Raw genomic sequence first — 27,928 nt, forward strand, 5'->3', positions numbered from 1 at the left:
TTTGGGGTTTCTCACAGACACAAAATGATCTCTCTTAAGTGCTCTGGTTTGAGGCAGGAGGTGTCTATCTGACATGTCCTGAACTTAATGTTGAAACTCTTCCAACTCCAAGCCTGAGCCTAGACCCTGTCCTGGGAAGGGATGCCAAAGGCCTATGGGGTCTGTGCAAGCCAGGGTGCTTTTGGGGCTGCATGAAGTTCCACAGACCCAAAAAGGAGGGACTTACATGAAAGGGGGGTTTGTTTGCTCCAGGAGCTGTAAATGGCAGCTTGAACCAGTCAGGCATCTGCTGCCAGCAGGGAGAGTGACAACCCCAGCTCTGTGATGGACAACTGGGTGGGCAGATTTTTGGCAGAGAGTGAGTGGCTTCATAAAAATCTCACAGCAACTGGGGACTTACAATTGCAGCACAGGGAGTTTTGGGGGACAAGGTTTGGAAGGAGTTTGGCCCCAGCATTGGATGCATGGGAACAGCAGAAAACAGACTGGGTGGGGACCTCCAGTGTGCAGCAGGCAGAGCACCAGGGCTCCCCCCAGCTCCCAGCAGACCTTTCCAAAAGCTTTTATTCTTTTTCTGATGACTGGATATGGGATATTTTCATGCCTTCAGGAGATCAAGGGGCTGAGGTGGTGGAGGACAACCAAAAGGGACTGTAAACCCCTTCACTGGTGTTTGAGGAGCTTCAGGAGAACTCTGGAAACCTTGGTGGGAGCACCCTGGGAGCTGGCAGGATCCGGCTGCCGCCAGGCTCTCGGCAGCCCCAGCAGCTCTTCCCCAGCAGTGTCACTATGATAAATGTTTGTCTTTTCTGTCCAAGAGATACAGCAGAGCCACTGCCAGCACCGTGTCTCAGTGGAATTGGGGTTTTCTCTGCCAGGAGCGTTACCGGCTCATGATTCACATCTTTACAGCAGCTTTGGAAGGAAAATGTGCTTCTCGCCAGGCAGACCTTTATGCACGTCGAGATGCCACAGTTTTTCCAGACTTTCCAAAGGAAGCCACAGCCAAATGAGACATTCCTTCTCTTCTTCCAGCTTTCTTGGAACAATCTTCTTTGATTAGTATGTGAGACAGATAGTTGGAAAGAAAGACAGACAGACAGGCTGGGAATAGGGTTATAATGAGCAGTTTGCATGAGCCCCAGTCGCCGGTGGGAAGGTATCTCCATCCACCCCTTGCTGGGTGGCTGCTCAGAAGCCCTGCTGTACACTGTAGTCCCCCACCCCTTTGTCCTCCTCCATGGTCCCCAGCCCCTTGATGGCATCCTGTCCTCCTCTATGGTACTGCACTCCTGCCCTCCTCCATGGTCCCCAAATCCCTGTCCTCCTCTATGGTCCCCAACCCCTTTGTCCTCCCCCATGGAAGAAAAAAGGGGAGCAGGGAGACATCCATGGAGAAGGACAAACCTCCCTCTTTCCTCCTTGATACCTGACCCCCTGCCCTCTGCTGGGATCCCAACCCCTCTGTCCTCGTCCAAGCTCCTCAAATCCCTGCCTCCCTCCATGATCCCCAACCCTGCCCTCTGCTGTGATCCCCAATCCTGGGTTCTCCTCCATGGTCCTTGACCCCTGCCTTCTGTCATGGTGCCCTGACAGCATGTGCTGAGGCAGGTGGGATCTGTCTCACCAGGGAGGATCACACTGCCCTGAGGCACAAAGCAAAGGGGTTGGGGTTTGCTTTGCCTGTATGGCACAAGGAGACAAGTTGGAAAAGCAGCCAAATTACTCAGGCATGGCTGGCAGGTCCTGTGCAAGGGACAGAGGCCAAAGTTGGGGTGCAGGGAAGGAGATGGGAGTTCCTGCCTTGCTCCCTGCAGCTGCACCCCCTCATCCACCCCAATCCCAGTGCTGTCTCCCATACCAGGAAGAGAAACAAAACAAGCATCTCCAGGGAGTGTGTTTGGAAAATATCAGGTTTTATTAGACAGGCTGATGTTCAAGCTGACAGTTTTATCCCAATGCACATGATCACAGGCATCTACAGGGCCTGTGTCCCAGCTCCCTCCCTCCCATGAAGCTCTTAGGCAAGATGTTCAACTCCCCCAAATTCTGGGGAGGTTTGAGTTTCTCAGCAGAATGAAAATGTCTCGCTGCTCCCCATTTTTCCACTCCCAGATTCCCAGAGGTCTCCTGAGAAAGCTCAGTGAGAACTGGGCTGGGAACTGCAATCCTCTTGGGACTGACAGCCACCTGGATCCGTGGGAGAGGAGGCATCTCAGTGGTGGCATCTCCCTGAGGCAGCACGGAGCTGGGTCAGTGTGTGCCACAGGGAGCCACAGGGACCCCCAATGCCAGGGCTTTGGAAGGAGAACCCAAAAGAACCATATTGGGGGGGAAAAGGGTTTTGGCTTTCATGGGGGAGCCCATCCAGCACACAGGCACCAAGGCTTTGCACAGGGCGTGCAGGTGCTGCAGGGAAGAGGAAGGGAGGAGAGGAGGCAATGAGGGCTGGAAAATAAAGCAAAAGGAAACCAGAGAAAGGGTGGAGAGAATGATGGGAGTGGCCTGAGAGCACTTCAGTGCCTTCAAGGTCAATACTTCTTGTGGGGCAGGGGGCCTTTCCCTGGGTACCCCATGGGCTTTAGGGTGACAGAGGAACTAGGAAAGAGATGGTGCAATACAGTGCTTGCAAACAGAAATGTTTAAAGGCCTTTGCTTTCTGTGACAATGACACACAGTGTGATAGCAGGAACAGTGACAACATCAGCCAGTTTCTCCTGGTGATTCTATTCCATTAGCTCTCAAAAAACCATGCAGACCAGTCCGACAGAGGAGAGTGAACGACAGATGGAGAGGAAAACTGATGAGCAATGGGATCATGGACAAGAAAGAAGGAATTACAGCAGAGGGGCAGCAGCAATGGGGCAGGTTTGAGACCTCACAAGCACATCCCTTCTCTCCACACTGCTCTGGGTGCTGCTCTCCCTGGCACTGCTTGCCTTCCCTTGCATCTCTGCTCCCTCTGCACTGCAGGCAAAATCCTTCTTCATGAACCACGCCCTGCCCTATGCTTGGACGTAGATTTTGGTCTCAGCTTCATTATTTCAAATGTCAAGTCCTACCTTGAAGCAGAGGCCAGGAACATTCAAGTCCCTGCAGCAGCATCCCCTCAGACTCACCTGGACTCAAGGGCACCACTTCATTGCAGTGTCTGGGGGACATGGAGCTCTCCCAGGCCTCCTGCCTTAGCTCACTTCCTGTCGCACATGTGGAGATGCCCTTCACACCCTCCCCATCACAACACAGCCTTCCATTCCCAGCTTTCTCTTTCCCTCTTTCATTCCTTTTGCCTTTTTCTTGCTTTGGCCAGCATCTCCATGTCCTCTTGCTTCTGTCCCTTTTCTCCAGAGGTTTCCTGGAGAGCAGTGCTTGCTGTGGGTGTTTGGCAGGAGGAAGGACTTTCAGCAGGTTCTTGGTGGGTTTGAAGGTGCCGGTTTTCCATCCAGGATGACATCTATCACCTGGTTGGTTTGGGCTCAGCTTGGCAGACAGCAATGCTGTCCATGAGGGCCAAGTTTCAAGGTCAGATGTCCATGGGGAACTTCACCCTGCTCGGGTGCTTCCAAAGCAATACTCCTTCAGGACTGAGCACCGATGCTCAGAGACGAGCCAACAAATGGCTAAAAAGGGAGGAGTTTGGAAAGCAATCCCCAGAAACCTGCCTGGACTGTCCTGGAGAGGACAGATCAGCAGGTAGGCAAAAGGGATGTGACCTTTTTAACTTCACAGCTAATGACCCCCCTTCCTGCCTCCCTCCACAGAGCACAAAACCACGGAGGGCTGACTGAGAAAAGAGCAACATGGACTTCAACAAGGCAAACTGCCAAACCCTCACCCTTGGAGCCCTGCTGGTCTAAAGACAAGACTTGCTAGCATGGGTTTTGAGGTTAATGACACACATAAGCATGAAGTGCCTTCTTCTGTGCTGGTCCAGGGAAGGAAACCCTGCTCACATCTCCTTGTGGGACCGTCTGGTTTGGGGTGCTGGCCCTCCTCCTCCAGCACAGCTCAGCCAGTGATGGCTGCTCCTTTCCACTCCATTTCTTCCTTTGCCATGGACTTGCAAATCCCATCACAGCTGCCTGTCTGGAGCTACAAGTGTCCCTTCAAATGCTCCTTCTTAAGTCAAACACCCATATGAAGGCTGCAGAAAATCAACTGAGCTGTCAAGTGAAAACAGAACTCACCAGGTGACCTAGAGGTCTCGGAAATAAAAACAAGATCGATATTTGCTGAGATTTGTAGCAGGTTTGTGCCTGAAAACAACAGCTGGGACATGGCTTCTCTTTCCTTGACCAGTGCTCCCGGTGATGCCTGGGTTAGTGTGTCACTGCTCTCCCCTGTGTTCTCAAGCTGTGTCCTTGTTCTCATTCCCTCATGGCTTCAGGGATGCAGAGGTTGAAATTCCTCTTCATGCACTCTTGGCACCAGTGGAAAAGCAGCTGCAGTCCTGCCCATGCATTGCTCATACTTACAGCTTAAACATTGCCTTCTACTCAAAAGAACAAAGATAAAATGTCAGGAATTCACAGTTTTTATTCTCTTCCTTGTGCCCACCCATCTTCCCCTGCCATCAACGTCAATGACTCAAAAGTCCTCATCGTACGGTAGCCTTTGCCAGCGCGGCACTCAAAGGGTTAACAAACCACGGCTTCTTGGACAGATAAGACATAAGCTCATTCACCAGTAGGAACATGTGGACAGTTGGGTTGTGGATCACCTTAGGGCTTCCTGTAGCGATTCTTTGGGGTTTCGCCACAGCCAGTGACATCGCAGGAGAGGACATTGGGCTTCTTCCCCAAGCCGATGCTTCCCAAGAGATCAGGAAGCTCACGGGTGATGGCCTTCTCGATCTTCTCTAGGAAACACCCTCCCATGTAGGAACACTGCTGAGATAGCAGCTTAAAACTGGTGATGGGATTGATGCCAAAGAAGTCCTTGTAAGCCTCGCGGTTGGGGAGGTCAAATTTGCTGACATTGGTCTTTGCCAGAATGGATTTAAAGATATAGAACCTGTCAGGATCTTCCACAATGTCCCTGAATACCAGTTCTCCATCGCTAAAGAAGGTCATTTTGTCCTTGTAGGTCTGGAGATAGCGATCGACCAGCAGGGCGTGGATGCGCACCCGGATGGCGTGCTGGCGGATGAAGGCAATCTTGTTCTCCATCCTGTTCTCAATCACCTGGTTGAGATCTTCCAGGAGTGATATCTCTTCTTTGAGGAACAGGTCTCTGTGGGTTTCTGGATGGTAGTCATGGGGCCAGAAGGAGCTAACGTACACCCTGGGCGGCTCTGTGACATTGATGAGAGGAGCCAAGCTCCAGAACAAGGCACCATAGACTCTCATCAGCTCCTGGGTAGCGAGGCTGTCAGCTTTGTTCAGGATGATTCGGATCTGAGACTCGCGGCCCTTCAGCTGACGAAACAGCATCTCCAACTCCAAGCCCACATCCAGCTTCGTGGGGTCAAAGACAACAAAGATGAGATCAGCTCTGTCAATGAACCACTGGCACACGTCATTGAATGGGTAACCTTGAGGAGAGGAAACAGAGAAATCCAATGCAGGATGAGTCCCTTCATCAAGGGGATTGATAAACCTGCTGTGAGCCTGCTGTGCTTCAGTCCCCATTTGGCTGCATGGGTTCTGAGGCACAGTGGTCTTCCCTTGTAGCCTAGAGCCTTTTTCTCACATGCTAAAAACACTTTGGAGCTTCTTGGCACAAAAAGCCATCCATGGGTGTCTGGGCCTGTGACTGCCTGTCTCTATCACCCTTATCTCCAGACCTTCCTCCTCCCTGCTCCTGACCACGGGTTCCTGATGTTCCTGTGAGCAGATACTGAATCACAGGATCAGAGAATCATTATGGTTGGGAAGGTCCTCTAAGATCATTGAGTCCAACCATTCCCTCAGCACTGCCATGGCCACCAGTAAACCATGTCCCCAAGTGCCACATCCATACATCTTTTAAATCCCCCCAAGGGATGGTGACTCCACCACTGTCCTGGGCAGCCTGTGCTGTGTCAGGACTCCATTGTGCTTCAGCCACTTTTGTCACCTCAGATCATCATAGCATCTTTTCTGGGATCCCTTAGATGAACCCAGTGAACCCCTACCTCTTTCTTGCTGCTTGCGGTTTTCAATGATGCCCGGCGTGTCCACGAAGGTGACTCGCTCCAGGAGTTTGTGGGGGACCTCAATGCCAATCAGCTTCTCCAAGAAGTTCTGCCCAAACTTCTCCAGGGGTGAGAAGGAGCGGGCGCTGTCAGCAGCCATCACGATGCCCTCGATGGTCTTCAGCTTGGGGCCGTGCATGATGACAGTGAACTCAGAGGTGGTGGGTTCTGCCCCTGTGCAGCAACGAGAGGAGCAGCAGAGGCATGAAATCCATGCCAGGCTATGGACACAACAGGGCTGGCCTGAGACTGGGAGCATTGAGAGCATTGCATGCTTCTCAAGATGCAGGGACAAGGCAAACAGCATTAAATTCCTGCCCTGACTTCTTGGGAAGACGTCATGGGGTTGTTTTCTGTGGGGACTGGTTTCTCTGGAAGTGGCCTGACTGCACAAGGTGTCATGGAGAACCATCTTCTGGGAGCTCTCATTACCACAGCGCTGATCTGGCCATGGACATTTGCTCTTAGTTGTGAGATGGCATCCGTGGGAGCAGGAAGGAACGAGGGGGAATGGCATTTCTCCTGGGAGGGCGAATTAGCTGGCTGCATGTGAGGAGGGATGGGGAGAAGAGAAAGCCCTTTGGAGCTGCCCTTTTGACATGACTGCTGCTCATGGGTTTGGTGTTGGGAGCTGTGAGCCCTGTGCTGCAGGATGAGGATGTTGTGGGAGACATGCTCTCCTCCACCCTTGCAAGGGTGGACAGGCTGCGATGGGGAACCTCTCCCTCCACACGGCACCACAGCCAGGTGTCGTGGAGCAGATCCCAACCTCCCGGCTGTAAGGAGGGATTGAAGACACACGGCTGGGAATTGCTGACTGCAGGAATGTGGAAATGCAGGTGTCAGCACCCCCTTGGCAAAGCAGTGAGTGTGGTACCTGTGTAGAGCTGGTAGGGAGTGTTGTCCAGGCCCAGGAGGTAGTTTATCATGGAAGATTTGCCGACGCTCCACGGTCCCAGGAATAGCACCATAGGCTTGGAAGTGATCTCCCCATCTGCGGAGAGGGGAAATAACAAGAGGAAGTGAAGGAACAATAGCCGTCGCCGCCGTGCGATGAACTCGCGGCTGTAACGAGCATCCCATGTGAGCGGCGCGGTGCTGCTGCCGGGGGATCAGCCGCCCTGGGGCCGCCAGCAGCCATTCGCCAGCCAAGGCAGCGGGACGGGCCCGTGCTCTGCGGCAGAGCCCCCCTCGAGCTTTAGCCCTTCTTAGACTACGGAGGGTGTTTAAAGCCTTGTCTTGTCTCGGTTTGTTTCAGGTTTAGCCGGGTGAGTGCGGGGCTGGCTGCGGGCCGGGGGTGTTGTTTGAAGGCAGCCGCCGCAAAGCACGGGCCGTGCCGAGGAGGAGGGGGCCATGCCGGGCCCCGTGCGCAGGGAGCTGCCGTGGGCTCCGGAGCAGCGGCGCAGGGCTTGGGAAGCGCGGTGCGAGCCTCGAGCCAGCTGCCTGCAAGCCTTTCCACCATGCCCTCACTGGGATTTACCCCTGGGCTGTGCCTCCCGACCCTCCGGCTGAGCAGGAGGTCACTGCCTGGGTGTGAGCTGGGTGCGAGGCTCCAGCTGGGTGTGGGGAGGCCAAAAACCGCGCTTTGGGCTTGGGGAAAGGCAAAAGGAGTGTGAGCTATAGTCCCCATGCTGTGTTGTTCAAGTCACACAGTTTTCTCCATGAGGATGGTGACCTGTCCCCGTGCCATGCCATCAGTCCAGGAGCACAGAGGTCCCTGGACACACGCAGCCAGCCCCCCCAGGAGCATTCCCTGCTCAAACAGAACTCATGCAATCAGCTTGTGACCACACTGCTCAACCCCCCAGCCCCCAGGAGCCCAGGTAGGCAGCTGGTGGAGCCAGAGGAGCTCAGGGCCTGTGCCAGCCCTCAAGCTGTGCCCAGGACACACAGGAGCCTGTGAGTCTGAAGCAGGACAAGAATAAACAGGACAAGAATGGAAGTAAACTGGGTGAGTTCCCGTTGGTGAAAACCAACCCCATCCTATGCTCAGGGTCCATCCTGTTGTTGCTAGCAGGAGTTCAGCTAGGGGATGGATGACACCAGATGAACTGGGAGCTGCTGTCTCAGCTGGAGCAGGGCCTTTCCCCATGGCCCAAGGCAAGGAGATGCCCTGATCAAACTGTGCTGCCCTCAGCACCTTCTCTTCATCTCCATGCCTAAGGCAGAACTATTTTTCATGAGGCAGATGAGAGCCCTTGGTGCTCCATGGTTGCCACCATGCAGGAGCCAGCAGCATTCCAGCAAGCCAGGGATCCATTTCCAAGGTGGGGAAAACAACAAAGCCCCCCTGGTGCTGAGCTCCTGCCCCAAGGGTGCTGGAGGGCACTGTATGGCAGCTTCACACTGAACCCATCTGCCCATGGGAGCAGGATCTGGGGAGAATATTCCAACCTGCTCCTGCTGTACCTGCCCATCACAGGCTCGCTGTGTCACCTCTGGAGAAGGGAATGGGCTGGGACATCTCTCCACGAGGCACTGCTGCATCCATACAGCTCAGCCCTCCTTCACAAAGCAGCACCTCTGAAGCAGGGAATGCATGGCTCTTCCTGCACCCTACTCCCTGCCTGGCAGCTGCAGGAATCCAGCCTTGTCTTCTCATGTGGGACCAAAACAAGTGTTGAAACCTTGGCCTCTCATTATTAATCATTCCTCTGCCGCTCTGTCGCTGCTGCTCTGCTCTCTTGCCAGCTTTAATTAGGTTAGGATGGTTGTTATTATTACCATTATCCCTGTGATGTTGTGCCAGAGGTTTGGGGTGGGTCCCTGTGTGCTCTTTCATAACACAGCCCTGGCCAGGTGTGACTGTGTGAATGTGGGCACCTGTGAGCTCCAGCTTTGCTGCACGGAGCCAAGGTGGGCAGCGAGGTGGGCAGCCCCCCTGGCTGGTCACCCACAGCCCCTCGAGCAGCTCTGTGCCCCCCATGGGCTGTGTGGGCAGTGCCAGGCGCTGCAACTCTGCAGGCAGTGCAGGAGCTGCGAGGATGTGAGGCCGGGCATGCATTCCCTGGGAGAGAGGGAGCATCTCCCAGCCGGGAGGGTGCTGGCCTGGCATCTGTCCCTGCTGTGTCCCCATGTCTGTCAGCAGCAGTTCGGGTCAGTCTGACGGCCCGGACAGCAGAAAGGAGCCGGGCTCGCTGCCGGCCGGGCGGGGATGGCGGCAGCTCCGTCACAGCGGCTCTCTCCAGCCACCCTGTGGCTGCTCGCTCTCAGCTCAAGCACAGACGAGCCTCAAGCTCATCCCTCCGCAGAGCCTGGGTCTGCTTGGGCTCCTCAGCTCTGGGCATAGGAGCAGTTCGGCTGTCCAAGTAGATTTTTTTTCCTAGAGCAGTGACAGTGGCTTTCTGTGAGTTTTGCCATGTGGCAGTGCCAGGCTGCCCTTGGTTGGAAGCACTGCTGCTCTGGGGTGGGGAAGAGACAGCTCTGGGGAGAACTTAGAGCCCCTTCCAGTGACTAAAGGAGATCCAAGAGAGCTGGAGAGAGACTTTGGATGAGGGTCTGGAGTGACAAGGCACAGGGAAATGGCCTCGCAGTGAGAAAGGGCAGGGTTCAATGGGATTTAGGAAGAAATTCTTCCCTGTGAGGGTGGGGAGGCCCTGGCTCGTGTTGCCCAGAGAAGCTGTGGAAATTCTTCCCTGGGAGGGTGGGCAGGCCCTGGCTCAGGTTGCCCAGAGAAGCTGTGGCTGTCCCTGGATCCATTGAAGTGTCCAAGGCCAGGCTGAATGGGTCTTGGTGCAGCCTGGGATTAGGGGAAGGTGTCCCTGTCCATGGCAGGGGGTGGAACTGGGTAGGCTTTAAGGTCCTTTCCAACCCAAATCATTCCATAATTCTGTGATTAATGCTGGGCAAGGCTTTGTCTCCTTTTGTCCTTAAGCCCAGCAAATGTGCCTTGTGTGGCCTCTCCCCCAAGCGCAAGTCTGTCCTGAGGATGCTGAGCAAAGCAGAGGACCTAGCAAAACCTCCTTCCTATCCTGGTTCCTACTGAGCCACAGGCACCAAGCTCTTCTTTGTCCTCAAGCCTCGCAGGAAGGCTGGAACACCTGGGGACACTCCCAGCATCACCCACGCTTCTGTCCCACCCTGTGCCACAAACACCACCAGCCATGTGCCCATGGCACGGATCCAGCAACCCTTGGAGGGCACCCCTTGCTCCCAAAGCTTCCAAATCCACGAGTACCCTGACAACACGTGTGCCCACAGCCAGAGGGCCCAGCCCACGTGGCTGAGGCAGCCTGTGCCTCCCCGTGTGCCCCCAGGCTGTGCCCACCCTGGCAGCACGTGTGCGAGCGCCTGAGCCCGAGATGAGATAAGGCAGCTATCGGAATATGCTATAAATAGCCCCAGCCCTCTGCACTGCTGCCACACTGGCACTGCAGGGAGCCAGGGGCTCTCCAGGCGCTGGCAGGGCTCAGTGTGGCCGTGCCCAAAGGAGCCTGGCTTGGCTGAGTGTGGCAGCGTGGCCGTGGGCAGGACAGCAGGGACACGAGATGGGATTTCCCTGCGGGAACATTGTTCCCGTGGCTGAGCACCAGGCCCAGGGGAAGGGCTGGGTGTTGGCTGGCATTTCTTGGACTGTGTCCCATCTCCTGATCCTCCTGGAGGACCTGGCAGCACACCCTGAGCAGGATAGGCAGGGAGAGGAGCCAGCTCGGGCTTCAGCTGGGCAGGGGCCAGCCCGTGTTACTGGGACAGCTGCTGTGGGATCTGGGGTGGACATTCAGGAAAGTTTCTCACGTAGGAGGGTGAAGGGTGGGAAGAGATCCCCTCTATAGGGGAGCTGTCATCTGGGCTCCTCCAGTTCATGCTGTGGGTGAGAGATCAACCTAAAGGTCCAACACATACAATCACGGAATACTTTAGGTTGGAAAAACCTTCTAAGATGACCAATTCTAAATGTTCCTGCAGCACTGCCAAGGCCACCACTGTCTCATGTCCCCAGGTGCCATATCCAGAGGGCTTTTAAATCCCCCCAGGATTAGGGACCCCACCACTGCCCTGAGCAGCTGTGCCAGGGTCTGACAGCCCTTTCTCTGAAGAAATTTTCCCAATATTTCCAAGCTTCTTCAGGTGAAATTTGAGGCCATTTCTTCTTGTTATGTCCCTTGTTCCCTGGGAGTGGGCCCAGCCCCTACCTGGCTCCATCCTCCTGTCAGAGAGCTGAGAATGAGAAGGTCCCTCCTGAGCCTCCCTTTCTCCAGACTGAGAAAGGGAGGCTCGTCTCCCTCTCACAGGGCTACCAGAAACACCTTTGAACCCTGGCCTGAGGAATATTCTGCCTCTCGGTCTTAAACCAAGAGGGAAAGGTGTCAGAGCCTGAGCGAGGTGAGGACTGGAGGGAGGGGCACTGTCAGGACACACTGTCAGGCTGGGACAAGTGCAGGCTCTGGAGGGGCTGGGGACACTGTCCCGGTGGGGATGGCGGGTACGGCCCTGCTCGGTGCCTGGGCATTCAATCCCCAGGAGCCCGGGGAAGCTGGGCAGCAGCACAGAGCAGAGCAGTGCCCTGCTTGGTGCCCGGGCATTCCCCAGGAGCCCGGGGAAGCTGGAGAGCGGAGGCAGAGCGGAGCAGTGCCGGCAGCATGCAGGGAGCAGGCAGCGATACCAACCTGTGGCCGAGGAGCCCAGGGTGCGTCCGGGGTAAGCTGTTAGCGAGGGACACGGGGAGAGAGAAAAGGAACCGTGAGTCCGAGGAGGGATGCGACAGCCCGGGAGTGCTCCGGGACAAGGAGGGAACCGATGGCCACATTCCCAGCAGGAGACGAGGAGTTACAGCCTGGGAGCAGCCTGCAGCTCCCAGGACAAGCACTGAACCCCTGTCTGCCCTGCAGGGTGGGGATGTGGCTTTGCATCCCCAGCTCCTGCTCTGCGGGGTTGTTGCCTTCCCTGGCATCACCCACCGAGCACACGGAGCCCAACAAGCCAGGGTTAGACAGCCACCGACCCAGCAATGTCCTGACAACCCCAGTGAGAAGGTCACCCGGACCCAGCCCCTGTGGCTGGTGATGGCATCTGGGAGGTCGTTCTCTACACAGGGACACTTGCTAATTAGCATACATCAGTAATTAGGGTCACCAGCATGCACCAACACCCGGTGTGACCTCACAGCAAGCTTTCCATGGCTGGATTGGGAGAATCCCTCACCCTCAGCTAGGGATAGTCCCTCCAGGCACAGAGTTGGACCCAGGCAGAGCACGTCTGCATCCACGTGGGATGGCAGAGCAGGGAGGCGGGAGGGTGGCAGGCAGGGAGAAGGAAATGGCATCTGCCAGGCTGAAGCAGAGGGTGTGTGGGAGCTTTCTGAGATGCACCCTGACAAGTCAGAATTGATGGTGACAGCCACAGCTCCCACAGGACTCCATGGGAGTTCTCACATGTTGTGGGGAGCAGAGGAGCTCTTTGGATTACACTGCAGTGAGAGGAGCTGATGGGAAGGGAGACAAAATGGAAGGCTGCCACGTAATGGAGGGGCCAGGGTGCTTGCCACAGCACCCCTCTATATTGGTTTACACCTCCAAAGGTCACACATATTCCATGACAGGCCTGCCCCAAAGCTCCCCCAGCTGTCCTGCTCCTCCCAGCCAGCTGAGCCGGCAGCTCTGTGCCCTCCAGCCTCCCCCCACCACGGAGAGGGGGCACAGGGGCAGCTGGGAGCACCTCCCAGCCTGCAGGGTCAGCACTGATGGGATGAACCCGCTCAGGACATGGGCACTGTGCAGGGAAAGTGTTGAGAAGGCTCCCTGAGCTCCACCGTGTCCTCACCTGCCCTCCAAGGTCAAGAGAGTTCCCTGGGCCAACCCTGTAACTAATGTGCAGGTTTCTCTGATTACACTGCTAATGAGGGCTGGGGAAGGCTGGATCTGTGGGTATGAAAGGCAAACTGCTGAGCTGGAGGTTTCCAGAGAGGGCTGTGCATGCCAGGGTATGGCTGGGCTGTCACAGATCATTCAAGAAGTTTGGTGTATGTACAAATTTTTTGGAGGGGAGCATGGCCAGGATGTCTCACAGCTGAGACAAGGACTGGAGGCAGTGCAGCATCCCTGTGCCCTTCCCTGGGGGCCAGGAGGGGACTGTGGGTCAACAGCTCCAGGGTCACAGGACACAGCTGTGTGCTGGGACCTGACCTGGGGACTGTCAGCCTGAGGGGTGGCTGCTCCTCACAGTGAGGTGGAACAGGCCATGGAGTGTTGAGGTGAGGTGAGGCCAGGAGGAACACCAGGACCTGCTGTCCAAGGTGAGTCCTGCTCAAGAGCTGGATTTGAGAGAAGCTGGGAAAACAACAGGGTCAATGGTGAACCTCAGGAGCTGAGAATGCCAGCAGGAGCCTGGGGAACACTTAAACACTTGTTTCCTCACAAAAGGGGAGCAGGGAAGTGGCTGCTTGGGCATGGGAGGGATTAAGGGTAGGGTAGGACATCCTGAGGGCTGGAAATTGTGGCTGGGGGCTGCATCCTCTGGCTGTGAACAGCAAAGGGGGGTTAGAGCCCACCAGCTGCCCCTGTAACCCCAAACATCCTCCTGAACTGTGTCCCAGGCTGAACTGACAGCAAACATCAAACACCAGAGCAGCTTGGAGAAGAAGTTGGGGTGTTGCCAGGGGACAGGCCAGCAGACATGGGGTGACAATCTGGACATGTTGTGATGCTCAATCACCCCCTCAACAGGGTAACTTCCCTGTGCTCCACACTGGCTGTACACTGGACATGGCCTGGCAGGGTAGGGAGATGTCCAAGCCTGCTTAGAGAATGTCTGACCCAGACTCAGGAGTTGCAGGAGGGATGCCTGGAAAGCAGGAGGGATGCCTGGAAAGCCAGAGTTCTGCTCTACAGGGATGTGTCCCAGCTGAGTGTGGGCACCTGGTGTGACCTCACAGCACCTGTGTGCTGGTGGAGCAAGGCCAGCTGTAGAAGAAAGATCTGTGGAGAGGGTGCATCCCAGGGTCTATCCCAGTCCTGCCTCAACAGAAGAGAGGGCATGGCTCCAGGAGGATGGGCCTGGACACTGGGGAGGCAGGCAGAGCTGCAGGATGAGGAGGACAACTTCAGGGCCTTGGCAGGAGGGTGACATGGGCATGAAGTCCTGGGACATTGACAGCAGGGATTCCAGCAGCCCCTGGATACTCAGGAGACATCTGGCCCTGGCTCCTGTGCTTGAATAGATACTCAGAGGAGAATTATTGCAGTGAACAAGGAAGTCAGACTTGGGTTTGATCCATCTGTGCTTGGAAAATGAGGCTGCTGGTGTTTCTTGGGTCACAAGCATTTCCTGTATCTTGTAAGCATCTTGGGACAGGGCTGCACTTTCCTCTTGTGGAGGAACACATGTGTGACCTGGCTCAGCCCACACCATGCCAGGGGCAACAGGGACCTGCTCACCCCATCCAACGTGTCTGAGATTGCCAAGGGCTGGAAACTCCAACTCTCAGGATGAGTGAAGGCTGTGGAGCTTGAGGAACACCCTGCCCACATGTCTGTGTCCTGTACCCAGCAGGAAGGATGCCAGCTCCTGCCACCCCCAGGAAGCTCATCCCCTGCCTTGAGAGGTCCTGAGCTTCCTTGCCAAGCCTGTTTCATTGGGCCATGATCTCTGCTTGGCAGGGGTACAGGGCATTGATGCTGAGCAGGTGGGAGACCCGAGGCAGGCAGGGCTCAGTGCTCAGCCCACACAGATGGCCCTGACAGCAGATGGGCTGAGGCAGAGGCAGGAATTCCTGCTGCTGGGTTCACTAGGGCATGGCCTCTAAGCCCAGCGTGTTCATGGACTCCCTGGGAAGCTGCAAAGGAGGACACACAATCCGAGGCTGCCATGATCTGCTCTGTGTGCTGTTATCTGCATCCCAAGGACCTGCTGGTGCTGGAGACCCCAGTGCCCGTGGCATTACCTGTGATCTCATGCTGCCTCAGCTCGTTGTATCTATAGGAGTGCTCCAGGGGCTTGATGGAGGAGTGGTAGATCTTCCTCAGCCGCTGCAATACTCCTGGGGGGCGAAGCAGGTGGGCAGGTGAGAGGCAAGCCCCACCAGGCTGGGTGAGACCCTCCTGGGGCCATGCAGGTCCCAAGGGTGGCCCAGTCATGGATCAAGGGATTTGGCTTACAGCTGAAATCTTGGTAAAACTGATCCCAGCCACACATTTTGCCCAGAGGAGTTGTGGCTGCCCCTGAATCCCTGGAAGTGTCCAAGGCCAGGTTGGACGGGGCTTGGAGCAGCCTGGTCTGTGGAAAATGTCCTGCTCATGGCAGAGGAGTGGGATGAGATGTTCTTCACCATCTCTCCCAACCCAAACTGTTCTAGGATTTTGATGCCTCTCCCCTGCTAATGTTTCCCACTGGGCACTGTCCCCATCTGCTCCCAGCAGCTGATGGAAGGAGCACCTTTCCTCAGTGCTGTTTAGCACACAACACCCACAGTCCCAAAAAGCCCTCCACTGTGGTGCCAGGGGCCCCTGGCATGGCCCCAGAGCTGCTTGTTAGAAAAGAGGAGGAGCTTTCTCCACAGTATCTCTTATCACTGCCTTTCCAGCCCAAACTGCCAGTGGGGCCAGCAGGAGCAAACCTTAGAGCAGCAAAACCCAGTATATAGTTAGAATAAAAATCCCAACCCTTTGTCGCAAGTTGCTCCAGGTTTCTTTGAGCAGGGATGTGCCTGATTCACTGTCTGCATCTTCCAGCCTCTATACCCTCCTAATTCTTGTATGCCCTCAGTGATGTCCTTAAAATACCTAAAATACATTAGCCCAAGAGCAGCCAAAGGGCTGTTATTGAAAATCTGACATTACTAGACCTGCAAGAAGCAAGGTTAAAATCAAAACACAAGAGAAGGAAAATCCTGTCCATGGCCTTAGTGCAGGACATGCACGGCCTCCTCACCTGAGACATCATCGGCAGGTTTCTCCTCATTGAGTTTCAGGGTGTTCTCCAAGTGGGACCGGTCGCGCTTGGTCGGCTCGCTGGCATCTTCAACCTCTTCTGGAGGAGAAAACAAGGAGACCTGTTACTGCTGCAGTGGGGAACCCACCCAGGAGCTCACACAAGCGACTGCCAGGGAGAGGGCACGGGGAGCACACACACCCCGAGCCTGCGGGCACGCCATGCCCACGGCAGCCGCCGTCACCCTCGGCATGCCACGCGCTCTCCCTTTAGCACAGGCTCCTGGAGGCTGCCAGGGCTCTGCCTGCTGGGGGAAGCGCCATGGGCAACTGCTTGGCTCCGAGGAGGGGCTGGCTGCTCGTGGGGAATGCGAAGGATGTGCCTGGAAGGGGCTCCCGGGGCTGGGATGTAGCAGGGGCACGCGGCAGCTGCTGCCCAGCGGGGCCCTGGTGCTTCCCCCGGCAGCTGCGGCTCCATGGGCTCGGCCTCGGCTGCAGGCTGGGTGCTGCCCACTCCCCCAGAAACCTGGAGACGTGGGGTCCCAGGCTGGGGCTGACTCTGGCTCTTGGGGGATAGGCCAGCCTGGCCCACCCTTGCCAGTGGGGCTGTTCCCTCCCAGTTCTCCCACCCCACCTCTGTCCCCATGTTCCCCTGCCCTCTGCACAGTGTCCTGTCCCTCATGGCTCCATGCCAGGCATGAGGAGCATGAGGCAGCTGCCTCCACTGGGGAAGGCACCCCACTGTCCCCAAAACAGGGAAACAATGGTGGCCTTGCCATGGAGGTGCTAGCACACCAGGAACTTCCTAGAGCTTTTTGGGGTTGGACTGTAGCAGGGGTTTGGGGACAGCAGGATCAAGCACGGCGCCACTAAGCCCTGAGACTGTGTTGAGCATCTACTGAGTGTTGGGCTGAGGAAAACCTTTTGACCTGCCAAGTGAAGACACAGAGACCAAACTGGATTTGTCTTCTGGGTAAAATGGGAGGCTTTTTGAGCTGGGATATTACAGATGAAAACAACAAAAATACTAATCTGGGTCCAAAGGTCGCTGCCCAACCTGTGGGCCAAAGTCTACAAATAATTCTAGGAAATTGTGGTGGAGGGTGTCCCTTTCCCCTAGTTAGCCTTTCACTGATTGAGCAGGGCTGGTGCCTCAGCAGCTCATTGGCCTGGATTAGTTCTTCACACCTTCCCTACCAGCCAAGAACTGGTGGAGATGAGCCCCACAATCCTGGGAGCTCCACCATGCCAGGAGCATCCTGCCCCTGCCCAAGCCAAGAGCCCGGGTGGTGGATAAAGAGTCTTTAAGAGATCTGCGAGTGCTGAAAGGGGCCTGGAGGTTAAACATTTTATCCATGTCCACATCCCTGAGGAGAAATCATGGACTTGGAGTGGCGATAGGGGAGCGTCAGTCAGTGCTGGCACCACTGCGATGAGTGCCCGCATGTTGGGCATCCTGCTGCGGCCTCGCTGCCCACGCCGGGCGCTGTTAGGGCGGGCGGGGAAGCAGAAGCGTTAGGAGAGGGCCATGCACTAGGGCAGGTTTAATGTGCCAAGCTCAGCTCCGCCGGGTTGATGGGAGGTCACTCCTGCTGCCACAGCACACCCACAAGAAAAGACTCCAACCTATCTGGCTGTGCTGGGTCTCGGTGGTGCTGGGGACCTCTGTTCCTGCCAATGGGGTCTTGTCTGCAGGGGGGTCTGCTGCTGCTGGGGGGTTTTCTGCCACTGCAGGGGGGTCTGCTGCTGCTGGAGGGTCATCCTCTGCTCTTGGTGGGTCTTCTGTTACTGGTGGGTCTTCTTTTGCTGTTGGATCTTCCACCATTGGTGGGTTTTCCACCGTTGCTGGTGGATCTTCTGCTGCTGGCGAGTCTTCCACTGCTGCTGGTGGGTCTTCTGCTGCATCCCCACAGGGTGGGTGATGGCAGCTGGCAGGGCCATCCCTGGCTTCTCCTGTGCCAGCAGCTGCTGGTTTGCTGTGGTTCTTTTTGTTGGAAGTGCCGGCTCCTTCCTTGTCATTCTCTCCAGATTCATTCTCTGGCCTGTCACCATCTTCATCAGACTCTTTCTCCTCCTCAGACTCTCCCTCTTCAGACTCTTCCTTGTCTCCATCTACCTCAGACTCCTCGTGTTCACCTTCCTCAGACTCTCCTTGCTCGTCATCTTCCTCTGAGCTCTGCTCATCCCTTTCCTCCTCTCCCTCAGGAGCAGATGCTGCTCTTGGCTCCTCTGTTTGCTCTTCCCCTGGCTGCCCTTCCTCCTCAGAGCCTCCTTTCTCTGTGCCAGGCTCCTCATCCTCCTGGGCATGGATGTCATCTTGTGTGCCAGGCCCACGGTTCCCTCCATGATGAGCTGCCAGAGATTCCTCCCCTGAGCTCTGTTCTTCCTGGCCCTGCTCCTTGCTGCTCTGCTCTGTCTGGCTGTCCCCTGGCCCCAGGCCCCTCCTCAGGCTGCTCGCCGGCTCTTCCTCCCCCTCTCCGTGTCCCTCCTCGGTGACACCAGGCACGGAGGCACTGGCAGTGCCACTGTCTTGCTCCTCCTCAGGGCTGCCATCGTGTGCCTTGTCCTGCAGCGGGGGCTCCGTGCCGGGCGGGGGGCTCTGGGCAGCACCATCCCCATGGCCCGTGCCGGGGCTGCGTGGCTCTAAATGATGAGAACAGCTCAGTCAGTCCCACACCTGCCAGGGCCCTGAGCTGTGGCTGCTACCAAGAGGTTTAAACTCTTCCCTAAGCCTTCTTCAGCTCAATTTTCTGTCCCTGTCACAAGAAGTTGGGTGCAAAGATGTTTGAGGGGCAAAGCGGAGCTGGCAGGGGCTCTATGGCTCCACCAGCCCTGGCTGCCTGGCACTGGGGCTGCCCACCCCAAAGCACTGCAGGAAGGTGGCAAAGCTGCCCTAAAGATGGGGAAAGGAGTAAAAATGGCAAACTTTTAGCGGCTGTGGGCACTTGGCAGGTTAAAAGGGTCCTTCCCCAGCCCTGACTCCAGAGAACATCACACCAGCCAAGGTGGATGGTGAAGTGAGGGGGAGGAGGAGGAGGAAGGGGCTTACTGGCATGAGGGGCTGCCCAGCATGGGAATCTGCCTAACCCTGGCCACGGGGCTGAGGAGCTATTTATTGTAAGTGTCCCTTCACTAGGAAAGCATGTGCCATGCCGTGCTGCTGCTGGGGACACAATGAGTGTGCTGTGTGGCCCAGGAGAATCCATCCGTATTTTCCATAGGCTCCAACTGCAATTTAACATCAGTCAGCAGGTGCCAAAAATAAAAGATCACGGCTATACTGTCTCTGTTACAAACAGTTGCTGCTAGTCTAAATAATCCCCCCAAACGTCTCATGCCAGGGGAGCGTTTCAGAGGAAAATAATTCCTTTGTACTCCAGCTGGCAAGCAGGAGCCAAGCAGGAAAAAAGGCCACCTCTATCCAGGCTGCAGGAGGAGAGGGGCACGGCCGGTGCTGTGCTCTGGCTCCTGCTCCATGTCCATGCAGGAGCCACAGGACTGTGTCCAGCAGGATTTTGCCAAAATTGGAGCTCACTGGGCTTGGCCACAGGGCTGAGCACAGGAGGAGCTGGGCTGGGGTCAGTGTGGGACCCCTCAGCCCAGTTTGCCCTGGGGATGCCAGGGGGTGGTTTTACCTCCATGGCACTGGTGGGGCTGTGAGCTGGGATCAGGTCACATTGGGAGGCTTGTGCCATGCCAGCAGCGGGCACTGGCAAGGACAGGCTGCCCCAAGCCTGCCCTCGTTGCCAGTGGCTCTTGGTTCCCTGGCACAGCAGAGCTGCAGCCGCTGCCACAGCCCCTCACCCTGCCCAAACTGGATGCACAGGTCACCCTTGCTCTGGCCTCTGACCTCCCTGTCCTCTGCTGGCAGCAGCTCACAGGTGCCTCCAGGCACCCAGCCCAGCTCCCAGATGGAGGGAGATGGCTGTGGGCAACACCCACACCCCTCCCTTCCACCCTGCTCCTTCAGGTCACCTTCCTACAGGACCCCTGGGACTCTGCAGGAGCCTCTTGAAATGAAATATTTATATTTGACCTGCAAGCCCTGAGTGGCTGGGTCCAACATGGCCCTGCCTGGCTCTGGTGGTCTGGGAACCAGCCCGAGTCAATAGAGGGTCCCCTCAGCTGATGGGATATTCTCAGTTTGGCCCCAAAATAGCTGGTGACCTGGAGAGCTGGGAGAGGAGTGATGGTCAAAGCAGAGGACGAGGGCAGGACCGGGCAGAGGAGACCCTGAGAGTCCTCAGGGCTTTATCTGGGCTCTGTGTGCCCCCTCTGACCCATCACCCACCATGGCCTGGCACAACAGCAATGCCAGTGCCCACCACGAGCCCTCCCTCGAGGAAAAAAGGGAAATATCCCCAGGGCTCAGATGGGGATGTCCCTGCCCCGTGCTGCTCACGGGCTTCATTTCCTGTGACCTTCAAGCTCTGACAGAAAGTCCCTGTCCCCTCTCCACCTCCTTCTCCCTGTTTCCCCTACATGGCCGCCCGATCCAGGGTGAATTGTGCTGACCTGCACATGGCGGCCCGATGAGTGCAAAATGGGCCGAAGGTTACGGGCTTAACACCCTCGGCAGGCTAAAAATACAGCACGGCAACTGTACGGGGCACCGGGGCACCGGGAGGAGCAGCCCCCGCAGCCAGCCCAGGGTGACGTCCCCACCTGGGGGCCCCCGTGGGTGTCAAGTGACACCGGGGCTCCCCGTGTTCGCACCTTGCATTGTGCCAAGCAGATGGGTGGCATCGCAGAGGAGACCTCGCCGTTTTCCCCTCGGGGACTTGGCCTCTCTGTGAGCTTGAATTGCCGCTGCCGCCCCTTTCTCGTGCTGGGAGTGTTATGAGCTGCCAGGGGACACTTTTTTAGGTGGTGACAGCGGGGATGGAGCCCCAGGGCGCGGTTCTGGGTGGCACAGGGTGCCGTGGCGGGTTTGCACCCAGAACAGCCCGTGCGGGAAGGAGGGGATGGCTGGACATCGCGGTGTCCCCTCCATCCCTGCACGGCATCGAACGGAACAGCAGCGATCTGACAGCAAAACGGGTCCTCCAGGAGGACGGGGAGAAGGGACAGATGGGCACAGGTGGCCCTGGAGGGACACTCTCCCCCTCCAGCAGAAACCGGAGCCGTGAGCGTGGGGCCGGCGATGGCAGGGCTGCGGGGATGGCTTTTCACACGCCCCCTTCCCCTGCCCGGCTCCCCATCCCTGCTTCCCTGGGGGTTTATCCACTGGCTCCTGCAAGTCCTGTGCTCCCCGCGTCCTCCCGGGGGGGTCTTGGCAGGACCTTGTATCCCAAATATCGAACACTGCCTTTATTCTGGCAAAACCCTTTAAAACCTCGTGGAAACTGACTGGACACAAAGAAGCTGGCAGGGAGTTCCTGAATTTTCCAGCAGGACCTGGTGCAGACCCCTCCTTTCCTGTGAGACCCCTTTTGACAGTGATGTCCTTTCTCTCCAGGCTCTTCCCTCTTGCTCAGGGTCATCCCCCCAGGGCTCCTCCAGCCCAGCCCTCAGAGCAGGGGGAGCCCGGCCCCAGCTCCACTTGGAGCCAATACCTCCAAAGGGAAGTGTCCCATGAGGGTTCAAGCAGCCCAGAGGACACAAGCACAAGGATGAGGCTTGAGGATGGGGCTCGCTCTCCAGATCTTTGTGCACCCCAAAACCCAGGATGCCCAGACACATCATCACATGCCAGAAGCTTCATCATCCCAAAAAAAACAGTATAAAGCAAATATATTCCGGGTTTCCAATGCAGAAGGAAGTGCAGGAAACACTTTTGTCAAACTAACTTGACCTCATTTGTACAGAAAATTTTAAGTTTAGCTAAAAACGTTATGAAGTTATTTGATTTCTGTAAATGGTTTGAATAGAACAAAATTATATTTTTATTAGTATATGGTAAAGAAACATCACCAGGAGCTACCAAATGGATTAAAACCAGACTTGGAGCTTTCTGAATAGAGATTAAAATAGGGAATCACTGCTGCAGGGTGTTCCTTGCACTGTCTGCCCACCCTCAAGGTCTGTAAGGGACCCTGAACCCTGACTTGCAGAAGACACGAAGATGAGGAAGTTGGGAGATGAAGCACCTGCTGCTTCCTGCCTGAGGAGATGTGGGTCCGTCAGTGAGGAGAGGGCCAGGACACGTCAGGTATTTTGGCACAGGCAGATGTCGCTCTGTGCATCGAGGAACATCCACCTGCGGTGTCCCTTGCAGCTTGGAGCAGTGCTGGGGGACCCAAGGGACCTGCTGGGCATGGCTGGGGCTGGAAGGGCTCCTTCTTCCAGAGGAAGGGTGTCCAAGAGCTTTCACTGCTCCTGGCCTCCAGCCATGGGAGGCTTCACCAACCCACCCCAGGGCTGTCCCCTGAGGGACATCTGTCCATTCAAGGCCAGACCTCCTGGCTCCCCATCCCTCCTTGGGTCATCCCAAGCATTCCTTGGACTTGCCAGCCTGGATTCTAATGGCTGATGTCCCACAAGATCCCCAAACCCATGGGAATGTGGGGGCAGACCCTGCCTGGCCATGCTGAGTGAGGGGCTCAGCCCTGGGGGTGGCAGCACTGGGGACACCAGCCCATGGTGACACCAGCACATGGACAGGGCCACACAGCTCCGAGCCCTTTTCTGCAGTGTACCCAGAGCTGTGTGACCCAAGGGTGCCCAGCTGGCACCAGGGCCATGCTGCCACTGCCAGCACCCCATCCTAGCTCGGGGTGCCTGTCCAAGCCTCCCCTGCAGCCCCACCAGCACAGGAGCTCAGGGCTCTCTCCAGCAGGCACTGACAAGGGAAATGTCCCCATGAGCTGGAAATAGCTCTGTGGAGCCCTGCACAGCCCCGGGCTGCTGCTATTCCTGCAGAGCTCGGGGAACAGCAATTCCAGAAGCAAATTGGTCACCCTGACCCAGTGGCCAGGCTGGGATTTCACCAGCTTGGCAAGTGGGACACAGGGGAACATGGCAAGAGTGTTGTCCTTGGGCATGGCACGGCCCTCCCAGCCTGATGCCAGCCCACAGAGACCTGCTGGCATCTCTGTGCCACCAGGGCCATGCACAAGCGAGGTCTCCTGGCCTTCCTGCCCTGCTGGATGTCACCTACACACTGATAGGGAGGGTGCCACAGCAGAGCCAACCTGCCTGGCATCTGCCTTGCTTTGGTCAGCCAACAACTTGGGAGTAAGATGGGCACCCACAGGGATCAGGGTCTCCTTGGGGTGAGGCACCAGGGGTGTGACAGGGATGTAGGTGGCACAAGCACCCAGCACACCCGAGGCACCAAAAGCCCCTTTCTCGCACACACCCATTGCAGTGCTGCCCATGGCTGTGCTGCTGCTGGAGGGTGGAACAAGTCCAGAGAGGAGTCCCTGGGACACAGAGGTGCCCACCTCTGGGCAGGTTGGTTACTGTGGGGCCATTGGCCTGGGATGGTCAGGGTGAGGTGTCCTCATGGCTGCTGTGCCCAGGGCCCTGAGCCCACACAAGGTGTCACAGTCCTGCTCCCAAGATGTTCTGGCCTGGGAGGTGGAGCCCACCCTAAAGGGACACATTCCAAGGTGGTGGAGAACACCCCAGGATGCCACGAGAAGGTGGTACTGGAGCTCACCCTGAGGTGGCCCCTTCCAGGAAGGCAGGACAGGGACTCCCAGGAGCTGAGGCTGGCACAGACCCCTCTGCTGTCACCAGGAGGGGTCTGTGCCAGCCCTGCAGTGCCTTGCAGGAGGACACCACTGTGCCAGGGCTTTCCCCAAGTCCTCTCTCAGCTCAGAGGCAGTGATGGCACAGCCTGGAATTGCCCTCCCACTCAAACCCATGATGGCTGCAGAGCCAAGGGATGCCCAGGGCAAAGTGTCTGGGCACTGCCCTGTAGCCCATTGCTGGTGGCCACAGGGGCCACCCAGCCTGGAAGGGATGGCTGGGCTCTGCCTGAGGGCAGGAGCAGATGGTGAATTGGGTGAGTGCCCTCACCATGAGCCACTGCCCAGCCCCACAGTGGGTGCTGCTCCCTGCCAGGCTCCAGCAGCCCGGGGAGCTTTGCCAGCCCCAGCCCTGTGTGCAATGAGCTGCCTCAACTGGGGCTGTAAGGGCACAGGCACAGGGCAATTCCCACCCCCAGCCTCTGGGAATGGTGGCAGGGTCCTGGCAGCCCCAGGTGTCACTAAACCCAAGGAACCACACCTTGCCATGATGTTTCAATGAAACTCCTGGTTCTTCACTGGACTTTCACCCCTTCTCTTCCCACGGGCACCTGCAGCCCCACAGCCCTGTGGGATCCCCACAGGCGCCAACAGGGCTGAATGGGAGACATGTCCCAAAAATGGAAAAAAAACTCCCCTCCAAGCCACTTCCTGCACCCCAAAGGATCCGGGTCTGAGTTCAGCTTGGCACCAAAGGAAAAACAGAACTCATCCTGCAAATCCCACTGCTCTCTGAGGAGCAGAAGCATGGGCAGGAGACATGCCAGTGCTTAGAGCTTTTTTGGAAACCTGCAGTACTGGGGTGAAATACGTGACCCTCAATAAACAGGTGACCCTCAATAAACCCCCAATAAACTTGGGGGACCCCTCAGAGCTGGTCGTGGGGCTGCCAGACCCTCATGTGCCTCCTGACCCCAGAGCCTCCTCTGGGATAGGGGATCCCAGTGCTGTGCCATGCCAGCCTCAGCCAAACCAAGACTAGGCTGGTGGTCACCCACCATGGACACAAGCTCCTGATGTCCCACAAGGCCACCAACCCCGCTTGGAGTGGTATCAGCCACCATCCATGCCGGCAGAACACCTTCCCGACCCCCCTGCACACACTGCACCCGCAGCCCCACGGAGATCACCCCACCTCTGTCGGGGTGTGTCGCCGGCCCCCAAACCCATTCATTGCCGAGAAGGGCCCAAGATGCCCTTAAAAGGCCAAAACTCGGCGGGGCCGAGGGTGCCGGGCGCTGGCAGCGGCAGCTGCGGTGCCCGCGCGGGGCCGCGGCGGTGCCCGGGGGGGTGCCGGGCTCAGTGTCCCCTTACACGGCTGTTTCCATTCTTAGCAGCCCCGCTCCCGGCTGCGCGGCCGCCGGAGCGCGGCCAGGCACAGAACCAGCCCAAATTAACTCAAGGGCAAGCAAGGGTACCAGCGATGCCGCGCCGCCCCGGGGACACCCGGCCGGGCAGCGCCGTGAGGAGCGGGGATGGCACAGCCCGGGGAGGGGGATCCGGGGTCCTCAGAGACCCCCACCCCTCCTCACAGTCCTAAATCGACCACCACGGCAGCCACAGGTGACGCGGCCGCAAGGCATGGCAGCGGCAGCGCGGCCCCTGTGCTCAGCGTGGCTCTGTAACAGGGATCCCGCCTTCCCCTCCTGTCCACAGCCCCCCAACAAGTTTCCCTGCACATTTTGAGATGGTTCTGCAGCCATGGAAAAGCTGCTGGGATGCCCGGCCCGCTGTGCCCCTGCCACCCTGTTCTGCTCCAGGTCGGGTTCGCTGGGTGCCCCAGAGCCTCTCCCAGTCCCACAGACACCCACAATTCTGCCTGCAACCCTACAGGACCCCCACAGACTCCCACAGACCCACAGGTACTGCAGCCTACAGGCACCCAGAGTCCCAGAGGTGCTCACAGCCCCACAGGCAGCCCTGGCTCCACAGGCACCCCCTGTAGGTACCCACAGCCCCACAAGCACCTACAGCCCCACAGACATCCACGGCCCCATGGGCACCTGCAGCCCTACAGGGACCCCAGAGCCCCTTGGGGTTCCCACAGCCCTGCAGGACCCCACAGCCCCACAGGCACCCACAGCCCCATGGGGACACCCAGCTCTACGGGGACCCCCAGCCCCATGGGGACCTGCCAGCCCTGAGGGGTTACCACAGCCCCAAGGGCACCCACAACCCTGTGGGGACCCCATGAGCCCGGGCACGCAGAGGTACCCACAGAGTCCCCACAGCCCCAAGGGTACCCCCAGCCCCACAGAGACCCCATAACCCTGCCAGCCCCCCAGCCCTGGGGCATCCCCAGCCCCCGGGGTGCCCCAGCCCGGCGTATGGCCGTACCTGCGGTGCCGAGGAGCAGCAGCGAGGCCACGCAGCAGCAGAGCAGGTTGAGGCCCTTCATGGTGGCTGCCAGGAGCTCCCTGCCGCTCGCTGCCTCTATTTATACGGGCGGCGCGGGGCAGGGCCGGCAGCTGCCCGCACAGATGCTGCCGCTGCCGCCTCTCTTCCGCTCCCAGGGGCCCTGGCCATGGGGACAGCGAGGGGACACAGCGCTGGGAATGGCTCCTGTCAGGGATGCCAGGGCACGGGGCACCTCCAGGTGTGGGGATGGCGCTGCTTGTTCGGGCCCCGTCCCAGTGAGAGGAGAAGCGGGTGCCTCTCCTCTTTATTTGAGTAAATTCCTGCAGGGCTCCTCTGGACCGTCCCCATGCAGAATCCTGCTCGTGTGGGGTAGCACAGCTCCTTGGGCTGCCTCAGCTCCTTCTGGGCTTTGTGGACAGGGAGAGATGAGCACCACCGCCCCGCAGTGTCCTCATCTGTCCCCAAAGGTGGCTGTCCCCAGGCACCGTGTCCTGGGCTGGTTTGGTGTCCCCTCCAGCCACCACAGGTCACCAACTCCAGGCAATGCCATAGACCCCAAAGGAAACAGGCCGTGTTCCTGCCACCCTGAAGGTGTCCCCACTGTCACTGCACTGCACTGGCAGCGTGGCACAGGGCACAGTGTCACCAGCACCTGGCACCCTTGCTCATACAGAGCAGCCTTCCAGTGCTGTCAGAGCCTGGCCATGGCACAGTGACCCTTGGGCTCCCTCAGGGCAGGAGCCATTCTGGGGGGGCTGTGACCCAGCTTTTTTCAGGGAAGGTGGCAAACAACAGTTCCCCAAGAGTGGGAGCAGGGGGAGCCCCTGAACCCGAGATGGGGGGTGGTAAGGGGCAGTGGTGTGGAGCAGGGGGTGATGGCTCAGAGCAGGCAGGAGCCAGCCCTTGGCTGGACACCACGGATGGCCATGGAGTGGAGGGGCAGTGAGAGGGACCCACAGCCACGGGAGGATGCTGAGAGGTGGGTGCTCCATGGGAAAAGAGGGCTGCCTCCCCCCAAGAAAACATGGAGAGCAGTGAGTGCCCCTACCCCGAGTCATAGTCAGCTCCATGGAGAGATGGATACCCCATCCCTGGGCAAGGGGGACACAAAGCCTGACCCCAGTTCCCCTTAGCTGTGTGGCCTCATTAAAGGCAGCCCAGATGTCCCCACCTGCACCTCAGCACTGAGCTGAGCCCCGACGTGCCCATCACGTGTGGGCAGCACTGGCAGGGCTGAGCCTTTAAACACAGCCTGAAAACCACAGCAGGGCCAGCACCAGGGCCAGCACCCTCTGCCTGTGCCTCCTGCCGTGATTCCCAGTGCAGGCAGCACCCCCTGCCCTCCCCCACGAGCCCCAGAGGGACCAGTGTCCATCGGGCTGGGATCCATCCCTGTCCCCACAAACGTCAACGCCGGGACGGAGCTTCTAAAAAACCAAGTACAAACTTTATTTTGTTTCTTTACAAAGGCACGAGCCTCTTTTTTTTTTTTCAACTTTCTTAACAAAATAGAATAGCTTCTCAATCAACACAAAGACCTGAAAATTGTAAAAAAAATACAAAAAAAAAACAAAACAAAAAAAAGAAACAAACAAAAAAAAAAAACCAAAAAAAAAAAAAACAAAAGGGGAAAGGAACCGAGAAACAGCTGCAGCTGGGGGGAACCTACTGAATACCACCGAGGCTCTACACACGACTGGCCTAAAACCCTACAGCCGGGTGGGGGGCAGTGGAGCGAGGGGGGATGCACAAAACAGGGACCCCCCACCCGCCACAACAGACCCAAGCGACACAATCACAAAATAGAAAAGCTCTTCGGAGCTGACAGACCCCAAAAC

The 27,928-nt window shown here is 57.5% G+C and overlaps 1 protein-coding gene across 4 annotated transcripts; it reads right to left on the minus strand.

The window, feature by feature from the left end:
* Nucleotides 1-1,895: 1,895 nt before the first annotated feature.
* Nucleotides 1,896-26,140, minus strand: SRL (sarcalumenin). Of its 4 annotated transcripts, XM_059484420.1 has the most exons (8): nt 26,070-26,130; nt 17,665-18,681; nt 16,040-16,138; nt 15,054-15,149; nt 11,782-11,817; nt 7,053-7,169; nt 6,116-6,349; nt 1,896-5,533 (listed from the first exon to the last, which is right to left on the minus strand). In XM_059484420.1, the coding sequence occupies exons 1-8, from the start codon at nt 26,128-26,130 to the stop codon at nt 4,722-4,724; spliced, it is 2,472 nt and encodes an 823-aa protein (XP_059340403.1). In that variant the 3' UTR covers nt 1,896-4,721. The 4 variants fall into 4 exon arrangements, with proteins under 4 accessions (XP_059340403.1, XP_059340405.1, XP_059340404.1 ...); XM_059484422.1 differs by lacking the exon at nt 17,665-18,681 and having other exon boundaries at nt 26,070-26,140; XM_059484421.1 differs by lacking the exon at nt 11,782-11,817.
* Nucleotides 26,141-27,928: the final 1,788 nt, after the last annotated feature.

The sequence above is a fragment of the Ammospiza nelsoni genome, chromosome 17, assembly GCF_027579445.1.
Source record: "Ammospiza nelsoni isolate bAmmNel1 chromosome 17, bAmmNel1.pri, whole genome shotgun sequence".
NCBI classification, from domain to species: domain Eukaryota; kingdom Metazoa; phylum Chordata; class Aves; order Passeriformes; family Passerellidae; genus Ammospiza; species Ammospiza nelsoni.

Bases quoted from the DNA above. Each gene is read 5' to 3' on its own strand.
- SRL (XM_059484420.1), bottom strand. From the start codon at position 26,130: ATGAAGGGCCTCAACCTGCTCTGCTGCTGCGTGGCCTCGCTGCTGCTC. The intron at 18,682-26,069 runs GTACGGCCATAC...CTCATCATTTAG, and splicing joins GCTGCTCCTCGGCACCGCAG to AGCCACGCAGCCCCGGCACG. The intron at 11,818-15,053 runs GTAATGCCACGG...CCTCGCTAACAG, and splicing joins GAGGCAGCATGAGATCACAG to CTTACCCCGGACGCACCCTG.